The 19901-nt window shown below is 51.3% G+C and overlaps 8 protein-coding genes across 8 annotated transcripts; 4 read left to right on the top strand and 4 right to left on the bottom strand.

Annotated features, from left to right (window-relative positions):
* Nucleotides 1-188: 188 nt before the first annotated feature.
* On the top strand, nt 189-1941 carry CC84DRAFT_1181941 (uncharacterized protein; the record flags this gene model as incomplete). Its single annotated transcript, XM_018180583.1, has 2 exons — nt 189-744; nt 842-1941. The coding sequence occupies 2 exons, from the start codon at nt 189-191 to the stop codon at nt 1939-1941; spliced, it is 1656 nt and encodes a 551-aa protein (XP_018029152.1).
* Nucleotides 1942-2815: 874 nt separating this feature from the next.
* CC84DRAFT_1181940 (uncharacterized protein) lies at nt 2816-3527 on the top strand (the record flags this gene model as incomplete). Its single annotated transcript, XM_018180582.1, has 3 exons — nt 2816-3097; nt 3202-3368; nt 3413-3527. 3 exons carry the CDS (start codon nt 2816-2818, stop codon nt 3525-3527), a joined length of 564 nt encoding a protein of 187 aa, XP_018029151.1.
* Nucleotides 3528-4262: 735 nt separating this feature from the next.
* CC84DRAFT_1050719 (uncharacterized protein) lies at nt 4263-4782 on the bottom strand (the record flags this gene model as incomplete). The annotated part of the gene is made up of 3 exons (XM_018173470.1): nt 4263-4469; nt 4515-4650; nt 4706-4782. Coding segments are annotated over 3 exons (420 nt in total), but the record flags the coding sequence as incomplete, so codon positions are not given.
* Nucleotides 4783-7644: 2862 nt separating this feature from the next.
* CC84DRAFT_1264775 (uncharacterized protein) lies at nt 7645-8869 on the top strand. Its single transcript, XM_018185334.1, has 4 exons — nt 7645-8189; nt 8247-8426; nt 8481-8542; nt 8598-8869. Exons 1-4 carry the CDS (start codon nt 7914-7916, stop codon nt 8689-8691), a joined length of 612 nt encoding a protein of 203 aa, XP_018029149.1. The 5' UTR covers nt 7645-7913; the 3' UTR covers nt 8692-8869.
* Nucleotides 8870-11217: 2348 nt separating this feature from the next.
* On the bottom strand, nt 11218-12119 carry CC84DRAFT_1169927 (uncharacterized protein; the record flags this gene model as incomplete). Its single annotated transcript, XM_018179791.1, has 1 exon — nt 11218-12119. A coding segment is annotated over one exon (847 nt), but the record flags the coding sequence as incomplete, so codon positions are not given.
* A 1848-nt stretch (nt 12120-13967) lies between these two features.
* On the bottom strand, nt 13968-14900 carry CC84DRAFT_425556 (uncharacterized protein). The gene is made up of 2 exons (XM_018186178.1): nt 14383-14900; nt 13968-14332 (listed from the first exon to the last, which is right to left on the bottom strand). The coding sequence occupies exons 1-2, from the start codon at nt 14713-14715 to the stop codon at nt 14204-14206; spliced, it is 462 nt and encodes a 153-aa protein (XP_018029147.1). The 5' UTR covers nt 14716-14900; the 3' UTR covers nt 13968-14203.
* Nucleotides 14901-15441: 541 nt separating this feature from the next.
* Nucleotides 15442-16224, bottom strand: CC84DRAFT_1223526 (uncharacterized protein; the record flags this gene model as incomplete). The annotated part of the gene is made up of 1 exon (XM_018183499.1): nt 15442-16224. One exon carries the CDS (start codon nt 16222-16224, stop codon nt 15442-15444), a length of 783 nt encoding a protein of 260 aa, XP_018029146.1.
* Nucleotides 16225-17923: 1699 nt separating this feature from the next.
* Nucleotides 17924-19733, top strand: CC84DRAFT_1169923 (glycosyl transferase). The gene has a single exon (XM_018179790.1). It carries the CDS (start codon nt 18304-18306, stop codon nt 19573-19575), a length of 1272 nt encoding a protein of 423 aa, XP_018029145.1. The 5' UTR covers nt 17924-18303; the 3' UTR covers nt 19576-19733.
* The last annotated feature ends 168 nt before the right edge of the window (nt 19734-19901 follow it).

Raw genomic sequence — 19901 nt, 5'->3', positions numbered from 1 at the left:
CGCCTTACTCGTCGTTGCCTGCAACCAGACTACAGCTTATCTCTCTCCTGCCACACTGCCCCCAAGCACAGGTCTTGGAATTGCATCGCTTCCCTTAGAGCAGAATAATGTACTCAGACATCTGATCAATTACCATATTTTTCACCAGCGGCCGACGCGGGCCGCACTACCTACGTACTCAACACAAAATGTCCTCGACTCACTGCAGTCCCATGCGTGTTACCGGACCAGCACGTGTCCAGAGCGATAGCGAAGCCGAACAAATGTCTCCCTATGGTGCACAACGCCCCACGTCGCCGTCCACAAGCCCTTTTCTCTCACTCCCCAACGAACTTCTCATCGCCATCATCTCCTACCTCCCCGACCGCGTCACCCTTATCGCCCTCGCACAAACATGCCAAATGCTCCAAACACTCGCCGAATCCCAGCTCTTCAAAAACATCTACATCCGCGACGGACCTTCTGTCACGCGGCTAGCCCAACTTCTCGAGCAACCTCCCGAACGCCTTCTCGCGGTTGAGAATTTGGAGGCTACGCCATGGGCGTTCGGGTGGCGGGGGATCAAACGCATGCCAGAGCTGGCAGGGAAGATGGTAAGATTGAAGAGGCTGAAGGTGGAGAGTCCTTTGGTCAATACGGGGACGAGGGATGCGTGGTGGACGGAGGAGTGTATGCGGGAGTATATGGACCTTTTTGATAGGTCAAACAGGGGAATGAAGGGTGCTTGGCGGTGTTTGACGTCTTGTAAGTCGGTTGGTATGAAGGCTTGAATAAGGTCTGAGTACAGTGCTCGTACATCCACCGTATGAGTACTGCGCTGACTATGGAATCTTGAGCGCAGTCACACTACATTCCCACGGCACCCACCATCGGTACTATAGTATCAAATCAGTACTACCAGTCTTTCTGTCGCCGACGCTCAAATACCTGCATCTGTCATGCCTCGACATATCACGTGCCAACGAAACCTTCGCGGCACTCGGCGCTTCATGCGAGCGTACTCCGCTCGAAACCTTGATCCTTGAAAGATGCACCGAGCCATCGTCGAGCCTCTTCGAACTTCAGGCCATTCTCTCGCGTCCACGGGCTCTTCGTTCTTTCACTTTGTTGCTTGACGTTATTTTCGCTCAATACAAGGAGCCACTCAATGCACAAAGTTTATCTCGGGAGCTTGTAAAAGTGCGCCAAACATCCCATTCGAGTCTATCTCGAGCCCAGATGCCGGGTTTGCTTGAAGCCCTACAGCAACAGAGCGATTCTCTTGAATATCTCCGCTACACCCATCATCCGACCAGCCGAATCGTTCCCGGTTCACCTGAGTACTTCAGCACCGACATGACCTCTTCCTTGTCTGTGCTACGCCAGTCCTCTGGCGGCCTGTCCACTTTCAAGCGTCTCCATGCTTTGGATGTAGGCTACAGAACCAATCTAGCCGAACTCTTGCTCGACGCATCGCTGGCGCCACCAAATCTTCTCACCCTGGGTTTGAGTGGCATCGCCCTCGACTACGGTCGAGGAGACACGTGGCAACACCTAGCCTCCTACGTTCCTGCCATATCAGCTACAACCAACTTTTCGCACCTGAGGTTGTACACAACACCATCCTGTTCAGAGGGCCACCTTCAGGGCATGTCTTGGCAGTTTGAATATAATGCCCACAGACAGATATGGCCGCGCAGTGGTGTTGCACTTCTCGAGATCGTCAAGCGGCTCCATGGGAAGGCGAGCGTGGAGCTCGTAGGCACGCGACATCTTCCTGGAGTCTTCACGCCGTTTCTGCACGGGGAAAGGCTGAGCAGCGAAGAGGTCATTTTCGATAGTCGGAAGGAGTGTAATGAAGGGGGTGATCGGCGATTCAAGCGCCAGGCGTATGTTCCGGATGGTGCGTCGGGATGGGTTGGCCCTTTTCTGGCACTCGGCAATGCGAAGTGGACGGAGTGAGGGTACAACAGAACGTTCAAAGTGTGGGTGCGCACTTTCTGCACGGGACATGAAAATATCTGTGTACGTATTCAACATCAGTGCGTTGCCCTGCACTCAGCAACATGTAAGAGGATGTTACGATATTTTTGTCTTGTTATTGCGATTCAGAACCGCTCATAATGCCATCGAGTGGCCGCTGCTCAGGCTCCCGGCCGAGCTGACAGTTTCTGTGTCCCATCCTTGTTGGAAGCTGACGGGATGGCGAAACAGCCGCAATTTCGTATTCTCACCTTGCACAGACGGCGGTGAACAGCGTCATATTCAACCAGAACCTCTCGTACCGTTCACTGGTCATGAAGTGGGATTTGTTTTCTTAAGCAAATCCTCAACATCGGCGCCGCCCAACTCAGCACCACGAGAGTGAACGCAGGTGTCGCTGGCGGAGACGTTGGCACTGACAGCAAGCTCCATCTGTCTGTTCGCATGATTCGGAAACGCTCTTCTTCGGTGGACTTGCAAGTGTTGATAAAACCGGCACAACGTAGGTTTCCTTTCAATCCCTACCAATTGACCTTCCTGATCGATTGAAAGCTCCGCCCGCAATGTAAACCAATCGGCTCTCCTACAACTGCCCGGCGAACTGCGACTCCACAGTTAACATTGTGCAACAAAGGACTTGATCATCACAGTCTGAAGTTCTCGAATACTTTTGGGGGGGGGGGGGGGGGGCTTACCGGTCGGCTCTGTCGGTCCGATAAGTCTTCACACATGTTCGTGGAAGACGCCAGCGAAGTACCTGGGAACCATTAAGCTTTTCTTCTTCCTAGATTCGTATACGAAGGTCACGACTCGGTCCTTTGGCGTGACGTTCATGACGACATCAGCAGCCAGGATGCCGAATTCCAGGTGGATCTCTGCTGTGCTACCTACTGGCTCTAGAACGTGGAGTGGCGTGAACGTCTATGGCAAATGCTCTGAATCGATTCGTGATACGCTACTGGTCGTTCGCGCGGCAAATTTGCTTGCTACATGTATCGAAATGGGCCAAGTGAGCGAGAGATTGACACTTCGCGTCACGGACGTTGTGAAGGTCTTCCGTAACATTGATGATCCATGGTTAGGGTGTCTTCGTAGTCTTTCTCATGTCGAATGTTTCAATTTTGGTATAATCTATGTGAGTCAGCGCGGATCAGTCTCTGCGAGACGAATAGCCATGACGCTCTGCACTTGCCCATAACGCGACTGCCTGATATCACATACTAGTGAGCGACTGGTTAGCGTCACTCACCTATGATAAGCACACCACTTATCGATCTCACAGTCGACTACCCTTTTGGTTACCCACAGCCAAACTGCGATCACTTTTATCCTTCCGGCTTGGAGTTCATAATGGGGCCTACCGAGCCCAATCCCAGCAGCACGACAAGCATCGACCGCGATGACATGTAAGCCTCTCGCTGCTTACCAGCCTATGCATTGCTGGGTCCAGCTTTCTTCCGCGTCGCTCTCAAATGGAACAGCACCGCTCGGAACGCGAATCAGTCGCCACTGCTCCACCTCCCAAGAGACTTGCGCGACGTGATCTGCAACTTCGCAACCAATGATATCGCACTTACGATCACAGCGAGAAATGGGAAGTTCTCCTACGCAATCTACACGCGATATCAGAGGATTTGCCTCCCATCGAACAGATCCGGAGAAGCAATGCTATGCTTTTTCCCACATGGCTCGAGCCCTGGAGTCTGTCGGCAGAAGCGAGATCAAGCAGGATGCCTGCGAATACAGCGAACGCTTTTCAGGGTTTACCAGGCCAATGCTTTGGACCAGTTCGCATCCGCACTGCTCCCGCCCGTAGCCAAAGTTGTTCGAGAGATTGCTCCAGAGGGCGACTATGGCATCGCCTTTCGTGGTACATACTGCGGGGGACCGTCGTTTGTACAGCCATCCGCAGGTCTTTGGAGGCGTTCATGTCAGCCCAGCCACAGACAATTGCGAGTGGACTTCACTCATTCTGTTGGAAATACGTAATGAGCTTGAGCAGCTGATGGCACAGTTTCTCCATCGTCTACTCGTCGACAAAAAAAATTCCGACGGCGTGGAGTTTGTGAGTGACTCTTGGTGTCGGTCAGCGGAATCTCCACGTTGCATAGTTTGAACTGAGAAACTGAATGGCCTATCAGTGAGAGCATCATTCTGCCCAACACTGGGATCTTTCAAAATGACGGATGAACTACGGAGAGCTGACGTCCTGATCAATGACTTCACAATTATCTGAATGCTTGTAACATTGTGATACCCTCAACCTTACATTAGATCCTTCAACCCATCTACTTCGTTGATATAATCGTGGCCTCATCCGCGATGATCTTCAACGTCTTTAAGATGCTCAGTCGCACTTCGCAGTGCTTGTCCGCATACGCCGCATACAGTGTCGCATTGAAGAAGTTGCCCGCGTCGGCGACCTTGGGTCGGATAGCGCCCAGCTCCTCGAGTGTGCAGGTACCGCTGCCTCCGAGCTGCGGAGGGAATGCACAAGGCTCAATGATCTGTTGTGTGTCAGTCAGTTCCAGGCATTGGTCCGTAGTGCTCACATCAGAGTACACTTGGTAATTGATGTTGTGGCATGCGAAGTCGTCGTATGCACAGCCGTCTTTGCTGTTGGCTTCGCGAGTGCATTCGTGCATGCACTCGGGGATGCCAAAATCCTTGAGCCATCTTTCGGTGGTCCTGCAGACTCACGTCAGTAGGTGAACAGTTGCAAACGCCGTAGAGAGCTACTCACAAGCACTTGTACTTTTCAAGTTGGCCAGGTGCGAGCGCAGAGGTGACATTGTATGTTCGCTGTGCCGCAGTAAGAGCAGCTGTGGCGAGGATAGCAGCAACGGAGAACTTCATGGTGGCTTCGGACGTAAGATTTGGACAATTCGTTTGCAACGAGAAAAACGAGTAAGTTGCAGGCAAGAAAAATAAATCTTGAAAAAGGGGAACTCGAGTGCTCTCAGCCGGCTTTATATCCGCATCTTTGCCCTCGAACACCAGACAAGCCATCATCGAAGCCACTCAGGCCTTCATAATCCGGCCTACGCTCTGTTGTCTCAACAGCCCTAGCGGTTATTTCCCCAGCTGTAGACGCGTCCAGGCTGCCGGGACACTGACGCCGTGACGATCTATCCTTGATACATCCACCCAATGGGGAATGGCAAGTGCCTGAAGCGCACTGTTCCTGCATGAGTGTGTTATTGATTTCCCATAGCTGTAGTCGTCAGAGCATACGTGCGGATCTAATCAGTTGGCCAGGATTACCATTAGCGTACGGATGTGTTGAGGGGTTACGCTAACGGGACGGCGGCGGGGAACCGCTGTCTGGGTGCTCGCTTCGGACTAGTGCGCGAGTGTAAAAGTCATGGAGAAGGGTCCGATCCGTGGTTCTGGTTGGAGTCGATTGGTCGGTTGCTGTGGCTGCAATGCTGCAGCTGCAGTCTGCAAGAAGACTTTCGGGACTGTGAGACTGCACTGCGGCATCGAGTTTTCATGATGCACGGATGAGCAGTACATGAGTGCCGTCTGTGCCATTAGAACCCGAACAGCATTTTCGGTCACCTGAGAGCGCGAGATGCTGCGATTGACTGTATGAAATCGGATTGTGCCGTACCGTGGAAGGCTACCAATTGCAGTATGTGGCATTCGGCGGGTCGTGCTGGACCACGTGAGGGCTCGCATTCATATACTATTATCGCGGCAATATGTTTATCAGTGGAGATAATGTATCCATATTCTACTTTCACAGTATTTGGAGACCTCTGAAGGCCGCATGGCCAAGCTTGGAATAGTTGGTATCACGTGACGTACGGATAAGGCATGCTAGCTACAGGCAGATGCGTGTGTTTTCTTCTTCTCCGCTTACACACAATTATAAGCGCGGCTACACTTCTTTCCTTTGTCCAATCCCGCAAGTATCTTCACTGTGCATGCAGGGAGACGCTGCAGGCTTTCGGCCACATCCATTTGTAGGGGAGAAAAGATACTCAGACTGACAATTACATCCTATTACAGCCTCATACCATCTCGCTCATATCATCGATATCTTTCTAGGCCATGGGCGATGGAAGCCCAGTCCCCGACGCCTCTAGCGGTAATTATAACTTGATTGCACACAAAAGTCCTCCCCCAGATGGCAGATGAGAAGTAAGAATGATAGAACGAGTCGTCTCAGAGCTGTAGGATTGGCTGGTTCTGACTAGATCTTATCTCTCGGTCCTATTTTGATTTTCTATGCTAAGGGTATCATTTCCATCTATTAATAATTTGACGGAAACAAAGAGAAACAACAGTAAAGAGGTCGGGGCGAATGAGCATGCTAATGACTTGGCTTCTACATTCCTTCAACTACATATGTACTGAATGATTGACAAACCAGAGAAGAATCATTACAGCAATATCAATCGATATAGGATCACTTGTACACCATCATATCGATCCAGAGGCCCTTCCAACTCCTGTTCACCCCAACCAATTCTTCTTTGCCCACATGAGTTTTCAGGGAAATATTTACTACCTCCTGACCAATCCAACATTCGACAGGCCATGAGGCTATCTTCTTGCTTCTCAACATTGCGAACTTACATAAGCAATGTGATCAACCTTATACGCGATACCCTCTTATAGATCGCTGAGCCTTCGCTAACTGCGTTCTCACAAGATTACACGTACACGTTAAATTGGCCAAGTTCTCAACTGGGAGAAGAATTTCTGGGACATGAATTGGTGTCGGTCTTGGGATGGAGTCATGCCCGCCGATCATTGGGACTAGTGGCATATGCGCAATATGAGCGTATTCAAGGAAAGGAGTATTACTGTGTACTCTGCCGGTACACACATCTTACTATTAACGACCGAAATTACGCTGAATGCCATGTCCATAGGATGGACGACTACAAAGGGTTTTCTGACAATTATTATGGCAACCATCGATGAGAATTCATCATCTCCAAAAGTTTAACACATGATGGTATTGGTAGATAAAACATGGGGACATATTATAGCCATCGGATGGAGAGCATGACATGGATGCAAGTTTGAAAAGTGAGTGCATATGAGGAATCCGTCTACATCAAGCACAAAAGCTTTTCCTACATCAAGCGCGAAATTACGAGCAATGCACTTCAAGAGAAACACCATTTTCTTCGTCACATGCCAAGAACGAAAACTGTAACTGTAATCCCTGCCGAGCACATCACCACATCTTCTTCAAATGACACGAATCATCTTGCCATGCAAGGCTTCCAAACTAGCCACCCGCGCTCGCCCTACTTGGCGATTTCCACGTGTTGATCAGATTCAGCGGCGTACTTAGGCATCCCTTCGCTTCCAACAGTGCGTCTCTCATGAACGTGAAGTCGATATATACGCCGAAAATTCTAGTTTCGCCAATGTTTTGAAACAGGCGGGGTGCTCAGAGTCGATTTAGGCCTGCGCAGGATTCTGAAGTTCCGGTTTCAGCTATACCACACATTTAGTGCATCATTTTGTGTGGAGGAAAGTTCTCGGTCCTTTGTTCTTTCGCTCGGGCACGTGAAACATGACGCAACGTCAGACCACGGTTATCAACTGTCATATGACAACTCAGCTTAATTGTTGGAGAGTATGGTCTGAGTCTATTAATCAGCCAATATGCGTTTAGCTGAGCATGTATTCCGTGGATCACTAACTTTTCGTGCGTCTACAGAACCAGTCCACGCTCACAATTCAACACAATTAGCACTACTACCCCCTCTCGCACGCATGATTTGCCTCATTGGACCGTCGCGCGTGATCATGACCGATCTAGGATTCTTTTTCGCAGAAGGGTTTTGGGATTGCTGTATATAGACCTGGGATATTCTCTGATGTAACGATCCAAAATCTACGCCATCATATCCTCATACGGACCTATCAAGCAACACTCAGTCTTACTTTACTCCACAGTCTTACTTTACTCCTTTCACACAGCCATGGGGACTGGTTCTAAAGTCGCGTCTGTAATTCTTCGCTTTGGTGCATTCGCCAGTGGCGTCATTGTCGTGGCCTGTTTAGGTCGCTTCTTTTATTACCTGAACCTCGCAAACGCGCATGCGAATAGTCGTCTTATCTATGCCGAAGTCATCTCTGTCCTGGAAGTTATTTTTGCTTTGCTTCTGATCGTGCCCGCGAAATACTCCTTCTACGCTTTTCCTATTGACATTATATTTTTCATCTGCTCAATCATAGCATTTGCGCTTTTAGCAAACGTAAGTGCTGGTGAAGCATCTTATCCACTTAACATAGGTAGCTGACTCTCTCCGCAGCTCAACAGTTCCTGTTCCTCTGCATGGTACTACAACTACTGGGGCTTCTATTGGGGTCGATTCTGGACGGTTCCTAACGTGACTGTTGCCACTATCGGATCTGCAGGATGTCGAACCTGGCGGACTATTCTTGCTTTCCTCTTCATCGGCGCTATGTGCTGGATGCTGAGCGCTATCCTTGTCAGTACCGCTTGGTGCATTAGAGATGTCCATCATGCTAATTGGCCGGCACAGGGAGCATTTGTTTTCTCTGAAATCCGCAAGGGTCGTGAAGTTAGCGAGACTCACAGAACAACGTAAGCAGCGCCAGCACACTGCCATCGTTTCCGCATCGCCTCTGACGTACAGTAGTGCTATGAAAGAGAAGATTCTCCACCACAAGAAGCACGACTCAACGAGCACCACCGATCCCGAATCTCATCCTCAGCCCGTGCCGCAGGTGTAATGCGGCAATTAAATAATTCCCCTCCAAGCTACTTGCAAGCAACGATTGGAACATTCGGGCGGGTGTTCATTAAGGGTAGTCAATTCCTTCGACTGCATCTCGACCTAGTTCTGGACATGTGAAACATCTTGTTTTAATTTTTGAATCTGTACCTAATATAATGGATTGAATTTCCGATGCAATCCGGTTGAAAGCTATATTCTACAATCGTTGACGTTGGCACAACTACTGTTAGGAGACATCTATTAGAGTTGATATTTTAGGGAGGAAGAACAAGCGGGGTCTTGCCGTCTTGGACTGGCTGACATGCATAACGCTAGCTGCCTTCCGACTGAGAAGCACGTGGCGTGACATCCGATCGCTCCGACCTTCCACTACCTCCTGGTATCATCACCCGTCCACCTAGCCACATGTCAACTCTGTCGTGACAAGGCGAAGATCAACACTTGGAAACCGAAATGCGCCAAGCCATCCCTCAACAACTTTGCGGCGAGCTTACCAGCCCCGAACGCTGATGTGCGATGCCTCTGCACCTCAATCGATGGAATTCACATGGCGAAGCACATTTGGACATCGGAAGTAAGCAAGAAGTGTTCCGATGCGACTGTCTGGTTCGCACATCTAGATGCTCAGCCATCAAGTGGCATCGCGGCTAACCCTCGACCCAGGCTGCACACGTGACCTGGATCCTTTGGAAACTCTGAGATCACCACGTCACCACAGTACCTTCTGTGGCTAAATTTCGATTCCGTTATTGCCGCGGAATCTCTCAATACTCTAGGGAGCTGGACGTAGAATCATCGAAGTTGGCTGTCATTAGTCGCCGCAGTTCACAATTCCGCTAGCTCTGCCATCTGGTACTGCCTTTTCGTGTCGAAGATATATGGGAACATATGGAAATCCTATTTCCCAATTAGTTTGCTGAAGATGCTACATCTCTGCGAAGTCTAATGCTTCCGGTGCAGCTTAATTGCGTAGGCTTGTATACGATGAGTAGTTTGCAGCTGAATTGCCGTAGATCATCCACGGTACCACATCGTGGCCACATAGGCATCAACTTCATGCTGATGTTCACTGAATTGGTACTAAACATACGTACATTTTCCATCTCACTTCACTTGTCCAGACCACATACCTCTACAAGTCAATATCAACACTCAAGCCAAACGTAAGAAGAGAAACCCACCTACGGATTCGGCTTCACGAGACCAAAAACCTTCATTATCAACATCATCAATGTATCTGTCCTCCGGTTCATTGTACCACTTGTCCTGAAGATTAGACGACCCACAGTTTTATCATCAAGAGAATCGCATGGTCAGCACTCTAGGTACCACAACCCGGAGCGGCAGGCTACCTTAGAAAGCAAGTCGCAACCACAAACAACGCCTGCGTATCTATTACAACGGTCTGACGGTGGAAAGAACCGGAGAAGAGTTGGACAATCCACAAAACCCTACCTAAATGTCCTGCTACGTGGTCCTATTTCACATTGTCATCGCTGCAGGCTTCACTCAATATCCAGCATTGTCGCTTCTTTCGACGCAAGCATGGTGCGACACCGAATACACCTATCACATCGAGCGACCAGTCTGGGCTCCTATGCTTTGGTGTTACCCTTCGGTCCCGTCCGTAGTCTTCGGTCTCTAAATTATCCTGGATGTCAAATTATTCAACATGCGGAAGCGATAGTCACGTCTAGTGAGCTACTTCATCTTCGGCATGGGCTATCTTCCCTTCATACCTGCAATCACCGAGATCAATACAACCTTCTGGCCTATGGTTGCCTACCTTCGCATGATCATACCTACTTCTTTATATAGTGAAGCAAGTGTGAGGCCGCTGATAATACTCATCATGGCAGCAGCAGCAACCGATGTTGCTGCTCGCAATCTTGCCATCGCATACAATTCTTGGAACCACGGGAGTGATGAGACCGGCGCCGCTCAGCTTACACTCTCGAGCTGGGTCGACAAGACAGCTTTTCGCGCGTGTGGCCTTGCAATGGGTATCATATATTCGATTTTGAGTGTGTGATGTTTGTATATAGGGGGCGAGCCGAGACAGCATCTCAAAAAGCTGAAGCAGCTGAAGAAAGCGTGTGCGTGCGTGCGTGCGAGCGATGTCGGAGAATAAATGGCAGTCCCAGAGCACACCATGTGACTGAACTATAAGTTCCGAGATAATCGCGTACAAGTGGGGGTCGTGGTCATGCTAGCTGACTTTATCGGTGCGTTGCAAAAGTAATTGTACCACTTTACCATGGAAATCTAGAGCTTCCCTCGGCTCATGACTCGTGGACTGTTGATACATCGCTCCCTATAGGTCAGTTCACTGTGATACGCTTGTTTTAACCTTTTTGAGTTCTATTTTAGCCTATACAGGGCACCAAAGTGTCAAAATAAGCGTACTACGGTGAATTAACCTATAAGGAGCGATGAATCAACAATCTACGAGTCATGAATTGCTAGAAGTCTATAGATAAGTGCCTCCGACCCATGGAAAGGTGGTACAGAAACTTTTGCAAGTCACAATATCACACAACCTAATTCCGCGGCGAACTAAACTCAGATTCAACCACTCAACTCTCCCTCCGCCTCATCCCCGAAGCGAACAAATCTTGAATCACAATTTCAACCTCCCTCCCGCGCGCCACAAATCCTTCCCTCAAGTACCCTACCAACTCCTCAATCAGCGGCATCGCCATCAACACAACTGCGCTCCTCCCCGTCACCTCTTCCACCCCTTCCGCCAACGTCGTAGGCCACACTTCCAAATACATTGTCCTCAGCTCCCCAAGCTCAACCTCAAACAGCCTATCAACCCCGCACGCTTCGACCACATCCTTCAACGACCGCAGATGTGACATACCATCCACATCCTCCTGCCTGAGATCACTCATAACGACATCGTAACAACTCACGTTCGCTTCCAGCAAATTCATCACGCGGAACTGCAGCGTCAACTCCCTCAATCTCCCGCACTCTCCCAGAAACTTCCACAGCGCGGCACGCTGCACGCGGTCGTGGCGCCGGAGGTCGAGATCGAAGTACTCGACCTCGAGACGGCGGACAGCGTCGAAGCCGGAGGAGCCAGGGAATGTTGAGAGGAAGCGGGAAAATTGTTTCAGGGATTGGGAAGCGGAGGGGAGAGGGATGTTGAAGCAGGCTGCAGAGATGTACCACAGGCCGGCGTCGATGTATGTTGCGCGATTCAGCGAGCAGATGGACGGGAGCCAGTGGGATGGGTTTGCAAGGTTGAGAGCGATGGATGTGCAGCGGGAGCGGGTATTGGGGGCGTAGGCTGAGGCATAGATCATGTGGCGGATCTCGGGAGGTAGGGGATATAGTGTGTGGTGTTCGGATGTGGGCGTGAGTGCAGACACGATTGACTGGAAGGAGGATCGCTCATTTTGAATAATGGGCATGGTCCTTTGATGGTTGTTGATGGTTATTAGTTGTGTGTGGTTTAATAAAGTAATAGGATTGCAGCACGGTGTAGGTTTGTGCGCTGCTGTTGGCCTTTTCCACAGATGTAATGTGTCGCTTCAAATGAGGGGACTCACATTGGTATGTCACTGTGGTTTCACTCTACGTTATTACTCCGTGGGACATGTTTTCGGAGTCCACTTGAATTGAGTAATTGTCGAAGGTCCATTTGATGTCGTCACGCAAGGTATCTTGTGAAGTCGAGAGATCCTGTTGGCATTCAAGCCGGTCTTTACTGCGTTTCAGATACACTCAATGAAATAGATCGCATGCAGATATTGCTTCGTGTACACAATTACTTCCCTCTTCCAAACCAGTTGCGAACACCTGCAAGATATCTAACGCTATTAATTTCCGTAGCATCTCCGGATCCAGCGGCACCCTCGCTACCCAGCAGAGCTTCACGCTCGCTTCCGTGTGTAAAGGACCGACCCACTTGCGGTCGACCCAATCGACATGCTTCGCATCGCAAGCTACCCCTATCCACAATGGTGCCATCTGGGAAACAAAGCTGACCCAAGCTGTCATCGCCAATGTTGTTCGTTATATGCCGCACACTGATTCGTTGATAACGTATCGGCTTTCCAGTCAAACACGTTTCGCAGAATTTGCCCTCTTTGACAACGGGGCAAGGTGCGATGTGTGAACATGCTCGATGCGGGCAGTCTGGCCATTTGACGTATCGTAGTGTACACATTGGGGATTGGGAGATCGATACAAAAGGAGAAGGCGAAGATGAACGGTACCAGCTTGTAGAACGGTGCTGGTAAGTCGAGGTATCGTCGGTTTCCATAGAACTCGTGTCAAAGTCAGGCTAATCCCCGAAAGCTTGCTCCTGCCCAGGAGCAGAAACGTTATTCAACAACAGCTCAAACAATGCTACGTGGCGGTAAGTTTACAGCAGACGCCTGAATGATAGAGCCAACGCACCCGGACAACAAAACAAACACAGCGAGCAGCGCCGCTCACTTCAGCCAGTCCGGCCTTGCCTTGCTCTTCCCCCCACCCGGTGTCTTCATCCTCCCTTTCTCCCTGTCGTGCTGTTGGCACCAAATGCACTTGCCGGGGAACTTCAAGTCGTTCCAGTAGATCTTCACCTCGTCGCAGACATGTCTGGGTGAAGCGCTTGCGCACAGAATTCGATATCGCCGTCTGTGTAGACGTGGGCACAATCGGTGTATCCAGTCTTCGCTTGTTTGCACATCTTCAGTTAGTATATAGATTCTTGTTCCGGTGTTTCGGGTGAGTCAATTCGGTGTGTGGTGTGCCGTTTTCGTTTAGTGACGCGGAGATTTTCTATTACTGATGATAAAGCTCTCGCCCGCGAAATTGCGCTCCACGCGTGACAATACGGGTGTTTGTCTGGAACTGTTGTGATGATCTTTGGTCACTCAGGTACCCAGAATGGTATCTCTGGTAGTCAAATACTGATTGTACAGTACACGCGTGCAGGCCCGTGGCCTGTTGACGCTGAGGGCTGGAAAATTAACGAGTATTTCCGGAAAAGGAAGGCACACTGTTTGGACTGAGGTAGGACCAGAGCACGAAATCATGATGCTTGCAGCATCTAGACATCTGTTATAAGAGCCTTCTGGCGGCTCCTTGAATCGTTTCCATGGTCGTTCGAGAACAGTCGCACTTGCAGCGCATGTGCGGCCCTAGATAAGAAGTCGGTGGCCAACTTTGTCCATAGCACAACAAAGCGTAGGGCGTTCCATGCCCACCCTGAGGTCGATGCTCTTCAAAGAAGTTCGTCTTTCTTGTTGTCCTTCCGGAACAACATTTTGAACCACATCCGAGTGCCTTCAGGCGGACCGCAGAGCAGGACAAGGAATTCGATCGGACTCCTCAAAATCGCTCTCCAAGAGTTCCTTCCAAAGGCGACAATAACTCAATGCGACAAGTCCCATCAATCGCATCCTCGCCACGTGCGCCTTCGTGCGTCGTCCACGCGCGTTTCGCTAACAGCATCGCATTGGCGTTTGCCGTGCGTATCGATAACACATCTCGTTCTTTCACGTCTCTCAATCCCAACTCTTGACACCCTGCACATACCAGCAATCTCTCAATCGGCAAGCGACTCTCGACGCCTCGCATACATTGCGGCAATGGTCCAGGTCGTAAGATAGCCAGAGCGTGTTCAGGGACTCAGCCTAATGGCGTCAGTAAATCTCCTCTCGCGTCCCACGGCAGGAGAGCGTACAATCTTCTGCGGACTCAGCTTCTCCGGCTCAGCGCTATCAACATCGCTCGCAGGATGCGGTGCGAAGTTGCCCTGTTGCGCGTCGTCGGCTAAGCGCGAGAAACTCCAGTAAAGCAAACGGAGGAGGGTATAGATGAGCGAGAGAACAAGGAGGACGTGTAAGACACGGCCAATAAAGTGTCTGCCTTTCATTGCGTCCAATACTGGGACTTTCACTGAGATAGAAAGGGAAAGACTGCTGGCGCTGACGCGTGCGACACCAGTTGAGGCTGCTGCCAAGAAGTGGGTACAGGATCGTGCCTGCCTTCGGACCGTTAGGATACGGGGAGGCATTATTTCCGCTACAAAAAACTGCACATGCACTCTTTCATCTATGCTCTGGTTTGGTCCTGCATCATGTATACTGGGATTGGTGGAGTTGGTACACACGTGTGCAAGATGCAAAGGCCTGCCGTATATCACGTGACGTGACCATGGCCTCGGGTTCAAATTGCACAGTGCAAAGAGGGTGTATTGATATATGCAGTATGACAGAGGTAGTTTTCGTGGCAATATTTGACTTGAGAATCTGCTCGATCGTACATACGGAAGCCCATGGAAAGTAGGAGACCTTCGTGGCTGCTACTCAATCTGTTCTTAGTATATAAAGGTATATTTCAGTGAACAACTATGCAGACGCTGTGGCCTGTTTCTGCAGATGATGCTCATGCGGAGTTCACTATGGAGCCGGTCCTCAACATAACAGAGGGATCTAGGTTAGCGAAGTGTCTGGTCAGTTGGTAGCCTGTCAATTGGTGTACTGGGGGCTGAGTTGGCCTAGGATGCTGGATACGCAGACAAGCTTGGTGGGGTGGAATGTCATGGTAGCCTTCGGTGCTCGACCGTTGGCCAACGGAATAGGGGGACAAGCGGTGATAGGCTAGGACTGACAGCTGAGAGCTGGTAACTTGCGACGATAGATACAGGTCAATTGTCTAGAATGGTGTACCAATAAATGCACAGTCAGAACGAAAGGGATCAACAAGTCTTGAATGCGACGAAGGGAAAGCCGACGACCGACTACCCGGAGACGGCTGCCGCGATCATCATGAACTGGACCGTTCTCCTGCGATCAATCTCCTTCTTCAGCATCAGCAGCACTGTCGCAATGACAAGCTCCTCGCTGATGCCCTCCTTACCGCCTACCTCCTGTCCCAGCACGAGCTCGCCACCATTCCCTGCGCTGCAACTCTTGCTGCCAGGCGTCCTTGTCTCTTCGTTTCTAATCAGCGCCGCTATCCTTCTACCGTTCATTGTCAGGACCAGCGCCGTGCCCTTCGTCCCTTGTCCCCCAAAACCCTTCTCCTTCTTGTACTCCCAATCGAACGTGCGGCCGTCGCGCAGCAAAAACTTCTGGGCCCGCGACGTCCACTTGGACACGGTTTTGATGACATTATCTTCGCCGTCCTCTACGTCGACACGTCGTAGAACAGGGTCCTTGCCGGGGCCGAAGAAGTACTGCGTCGCAATGCTTGGGTGGCCCTCGGCATCGGTTAGCACGCAGTTGCCGGAGCTGCGCCGCTCGCGTGTAGACTGGTATGCGATGCTGCCGTCCAAGTTGCTGACGGTGGTGACGAGCTCCGAGGGCGGAGCGGGCAGGCGCAGGACGGGAACTCCTTTCGCGTGGATGTGGTACGATCTGGCCGCCGTGAAGGCGGCCTCGGCGCCGTCGATTGTGATGCCGCTGACAACGGACTCGGTGTCCGCGATAACGAGCTCCTTCTTGTCCTGGTCGCTCAACATCGACATGTCGACAGGCGGCTTCTCGTCTAGCTGCTGCGCTGTGAGGGTAATGGTGCTCATCGTGCTTGAAGTAACGAATCCGGAGATGTTGCTCTCAATCTGCGATGCGTAAGTGCTGCAGGTAAGTGTATATCATCATCACATGGCCATATCATGCGCATCTTTATACATGTCGGTGGGACAACGAAAACGCCGTAGAATCGCCATGTCGCATTCTCCCGTATCATGCGGAGGTGTGAGGCGGCCGTGAGGTTGACTTGCGCGGGGGCTTGGTCGAGCTAACGTAGTAAGCCATCGTATTCCTCGCATCGGGCGTTTCAAACTCGCGCCATTGGTCACCGGTCTGTATTCAATACAGCCCAACCTGAACACGTCTCGCAGGTGGAGGCAGTGTCTTCTCGTCCCAAGACTTGCGCGCAAAGGGTCGCCAATGACTTCGCAGTATCTCCGATGACCAGTAGATCGACCTGAGCTGTCATGCCGGGGTTCGGTGCCACTTCGGGAAGTGTTGCCAGGAAAGGACGAAAGGGAGGGAAAACGTGCAACGACAAGAACAGCAATGCGTTTAAGCCTCATCGATACGAAATGCTGTCGCTTTGCAAGACAAATACATGATGAAAGATGTATGGACACGTCTTCTTGTTGCAGGGGATCGCATTCCCCACCGAAGAAGGCGCGATAGAACAACGTAGAGCCCGCCATACGAGTGCGAGAATGCCGGCGACAACTGATATTGTAGCAACAGGCGCGCCTTCAAAGCAACTTACCAAAAGACGTGATCTTTCAGAATGCCTTGGTACACCTATAGCCCGTCCGACACACATCGTTTGGGCGTGCCTTCCCAGGCACGGTAATTTCATATGGGTTTGATGATATTGGTCCGACAGGAGGCTCCTCTCACTGCCTTGCAAGTCGACGCATTGTCGAGATATATCAAGTACGTTCCTGAAGACAGGATGACAACGATGGCTTCCTCCCATTTCCGGCCCTCCTATTTCAACGCAAAAGGAACTCGCCATGTATTTTCACTACAGTCTGATATCCGACGATACGCTGTGGCAGTCTCAAGACCACCCAGTATCCGCTCCGCCGGAAAGTTCGAAATGAGTGGACAGGCGACGGCGATGCCTCTGACAAGAGATGCTCTGACAAGAGCGACGACAGACCGCAGGCCAATGCATGAAAGGCCGCTGCAGAACGCCCAGCCCAGGGTGTGTCGTTGTCTGCTTCTCCCTTGTTCGCCCTCTGCCAGTATGAGGGATGCTATGATTTTGATCCCATACGATCACAACCAACACAAGCTAAATCCACATCGAGGCAGCTATTTATGCCATTTCTGAAGGATGCCGTCCACGTCGCGACGGTTGCTAACCCCAGATAGTTGGCAAAATGCTCCGAAGATATACTGTCCGGACTGACAGGATTTACATACAGTACGCAAACTGCCCAACCAAACCAAATTACACAGGAAGTCTATGTATCTCATAGTGTGAATACAAGAATATGGATAGACGTACGTGTTGCCAGGTCACATATCGTACGCTTCTACAACTAGCCATTCGCCTGTACATGCCTGCCTAGCTGAATGACACAAGCTTTCGCAGTGGCATTTCAGGCGGACGCGCTTGTGATGTGTAATCCAATAATGCTTGTGGCTAAGTTACAGGTTCGGGTAAGCGGGTCTGCTAGGCGTCTAGAGACAGTCTAGCTTGGCTCTGTGCCAACGCGGTGCCGACAGCCCCATCACCTCAGGACAGTGTTACGTGGCCAGCGCCATTCTCTACATGAGACAGATCACGATTCCATGCTGATGAAGCACAAGAACCCTTCGATACTAGGGGAACGCGATCCCGGCGAAGTATTGCCATCATGGGCATGAGGCACGGCGCCATCGTGTGATAGGTCAAGAAAAGCAATCTTCCTCGCATCACCTTCGTTTTAGAATCTCACCGTCCGTGCACTCAACCTCCGATGATCCCCTATTTCGGCTCTTTCGGCGGGCGCAGCTCAAACATAAAAGATGAACACCGCCCCAAGTGTGGGGACGCGTTTGCGAAATCTGTCCCTCCTGTCCTACACAGGCAACGGCAGGAATCGACGATGCGCTGGCGATACCAACGGCTCTACGACCGATAGACTATGCTCCCGCGCATCGGTAGCCACCGATGGCGCTCTACCAAGTACCAAATTCTAGGGGTAATCCTCCTCGGCCTTCTTCTTGAAGTGCTTCTCCACCAGTATCACTACCATGTCCCGCGGCCGTCGGAGGACCTGGATGCAGTCTTCCAAGTAGGGTGCGCAGAGCCCGACACCCGAGCCCCGCGCGAGAACGCTGCGATCATCATGCTGGCTCGCAATGAAGATATCGAAAGCGCCCTCACATCCCTGCAGTCGCTCGAGGACCACTTCAACCGCTGGTTCCACTACCCCGTGGTCTTCATGAACAACGAGCCCTTCAGCGCCGACTTCAAGAACCGCGTCAGCGACGTCGTGAGCGGCGAGACGGTCTTCGAGCTGCTATCCAGCGACTTCTTCGGCTTCCCCTCCTGGATGGACAATGCGCAGGGCAGCGAGCTCGTCCGCGCGAACGGCGCGCTGGGCGTGCACAAGGGCGACATGGAGTCCTACCACCACATGTGCCGCTTCTACTCGGGGAAATTTTACGACGTCCCCGCGCTCAAGCAGTACAAGTGGTACTGGCGCGTCGAGCCGCACGTGCAGTTCTCCTGCGCCATCACGTACGATCCGTTCCGCCTGATGCGCGAGCGTGGCAAGAAGTACGGGTACACGATTGCGCTGTGGGAGCTCGACAACACGGTCCCCGAGCTATTCCGCGCGGTCAGCGAGTTCAAAGCGATGAAGCGCATCGCGACGAGCAATCTCTGGAAAGGTTTCATCCGCCCGACGTGGATGCCGTGGGGCCTGCGCTGGATGAAGGCCGCGCAGCCGCTGCACGACGCCTCGGGCGATTCGTGGAACTTGTGCCACTTCTGGAGTAACTTTGAAATTGGCGATCTCGATTTTTTTCGCAGCGAGGCGCACCGCGAGTTCTTCGAATTCTTGGATAAGAAGGGAGGGTTTTACACTGAGCGCTGGGGCGACGCGTCGGTCCACGCGCTCGCGGCCGCGTTGCTCCTGAAGCCAGAGGAACTCCACCATTTCGAAGATTTTGGGTACTTTCATGATCCGTGGGTTGTCGCACCCGCGAACGCGCTGGGGAAGCAATTGCCTGAGAGCGAGGTGCTAGGGCCGGTTGGGGAGAGTGTGGTAGAGGCCGAAGAGGGTGGGACGGGTTGTAGGTGCGAGAGGAAGCAGATTCGAAATTTCCAGAACTGGTGTATGAATCGGGTGCAGAGGCCGGTGAAGCCGGAGGCGTGGCCGAACAGAATGTGGGGAGATTGGAAGGGGTGATAGAGAACGGTAGCTAAGCAGTACCACGTCCTATTTAAAACATCGTTAATTCGCGAACTGTTCGAGCTATCAGAATCGGTGCCCGGCGAAGCATACGGGATCTATGAGCCAAAGTGCTTGCCAGACAACCTGAAGACAAGTGATGAGCAAGGTGATTATAGAACAAGTGAATTCATTTGATGATTTAGCTTCTGCCAACACTCATCTTTAGGAGCATGCTCCATGTACGTATGCCAATCTGATTTGGACTGGAAGCCACGAAAAAGAAATTCAAAACAAACGCCAATCGGCTAGGAACACCACAAACTGGTGTCATGGATCAGAGA

This window comes from Paraphaeosphaeria sporulosa, assembly GCF_001642045.1.
Source record: "Paraphaeosphaeria sporulosa strain AP3s5-JAC2a unplaced genomic scaffold CC84scaffold_17, whole genome shotgun sequence".
In the NCBI taxonomy this organism is placed as follows: Eukaryota; Fungi; Ascomycota; class Dothideomycetes; order Pleosporales; family Didymosphaeriaceae; genus Paraphaeosphaeria; species Paraphaeosphaeria sporulosa.
The sequence above is the reverse complement of the archived record's forward strand: the minus strand, read 5'-3'. Positions and strand labels throughout refer to the sequence as shown.

Excerpts from the sequence above, each read along its gene's own strand:
- CC84DRAFT_1264775 (XM_018185334.1), top strand. The coding sequence starts at position 7,914 with ATGGGGACTGGTTCTAAAGTCGCGTCTGTAATTCTTCGCTTTGGTGCA. Across the intron at positions 8,190-8,246 it reads CATTTGCGCTTTTAGCAAAC|CTCAACAGTTCCTGTTCCTC; the intron begins GTAAGTGCTGGT and ends CTCTCTCCGCAG. Across the intron at positions 8,543-8,597 it reads AGCGAGACTCACAGAACAAC|TGCTATGAAAGAGAAGATTC; the intron begins GTAAGCAGCGCC and ends GACGTACAGTAG.
- CC84DRAFT_425556 (XM_018186178.1), bottom strand. The coding sequence starts at position 14,715 with ATGCCTCCCCGTATCCTAACGGTCCGAAGGCAGGCACGATCCTGTACC. Across the intron at positions 14,333-14,382 it reads AGCTGAGTCCGCAGAAGATT|GCTGAGTCCCTGAACACGCT; the intron begins GTACGCTCTCCT and ends TGACGCCATTAG.
- CC84DRAFT_1169923 (XM_018179790.1), top strand. The coding sequence starts at position 18,304 with ATGCTCCCGCGCATCGGTAGCCACCGATGGCGCTCTACCAAGTACCAA.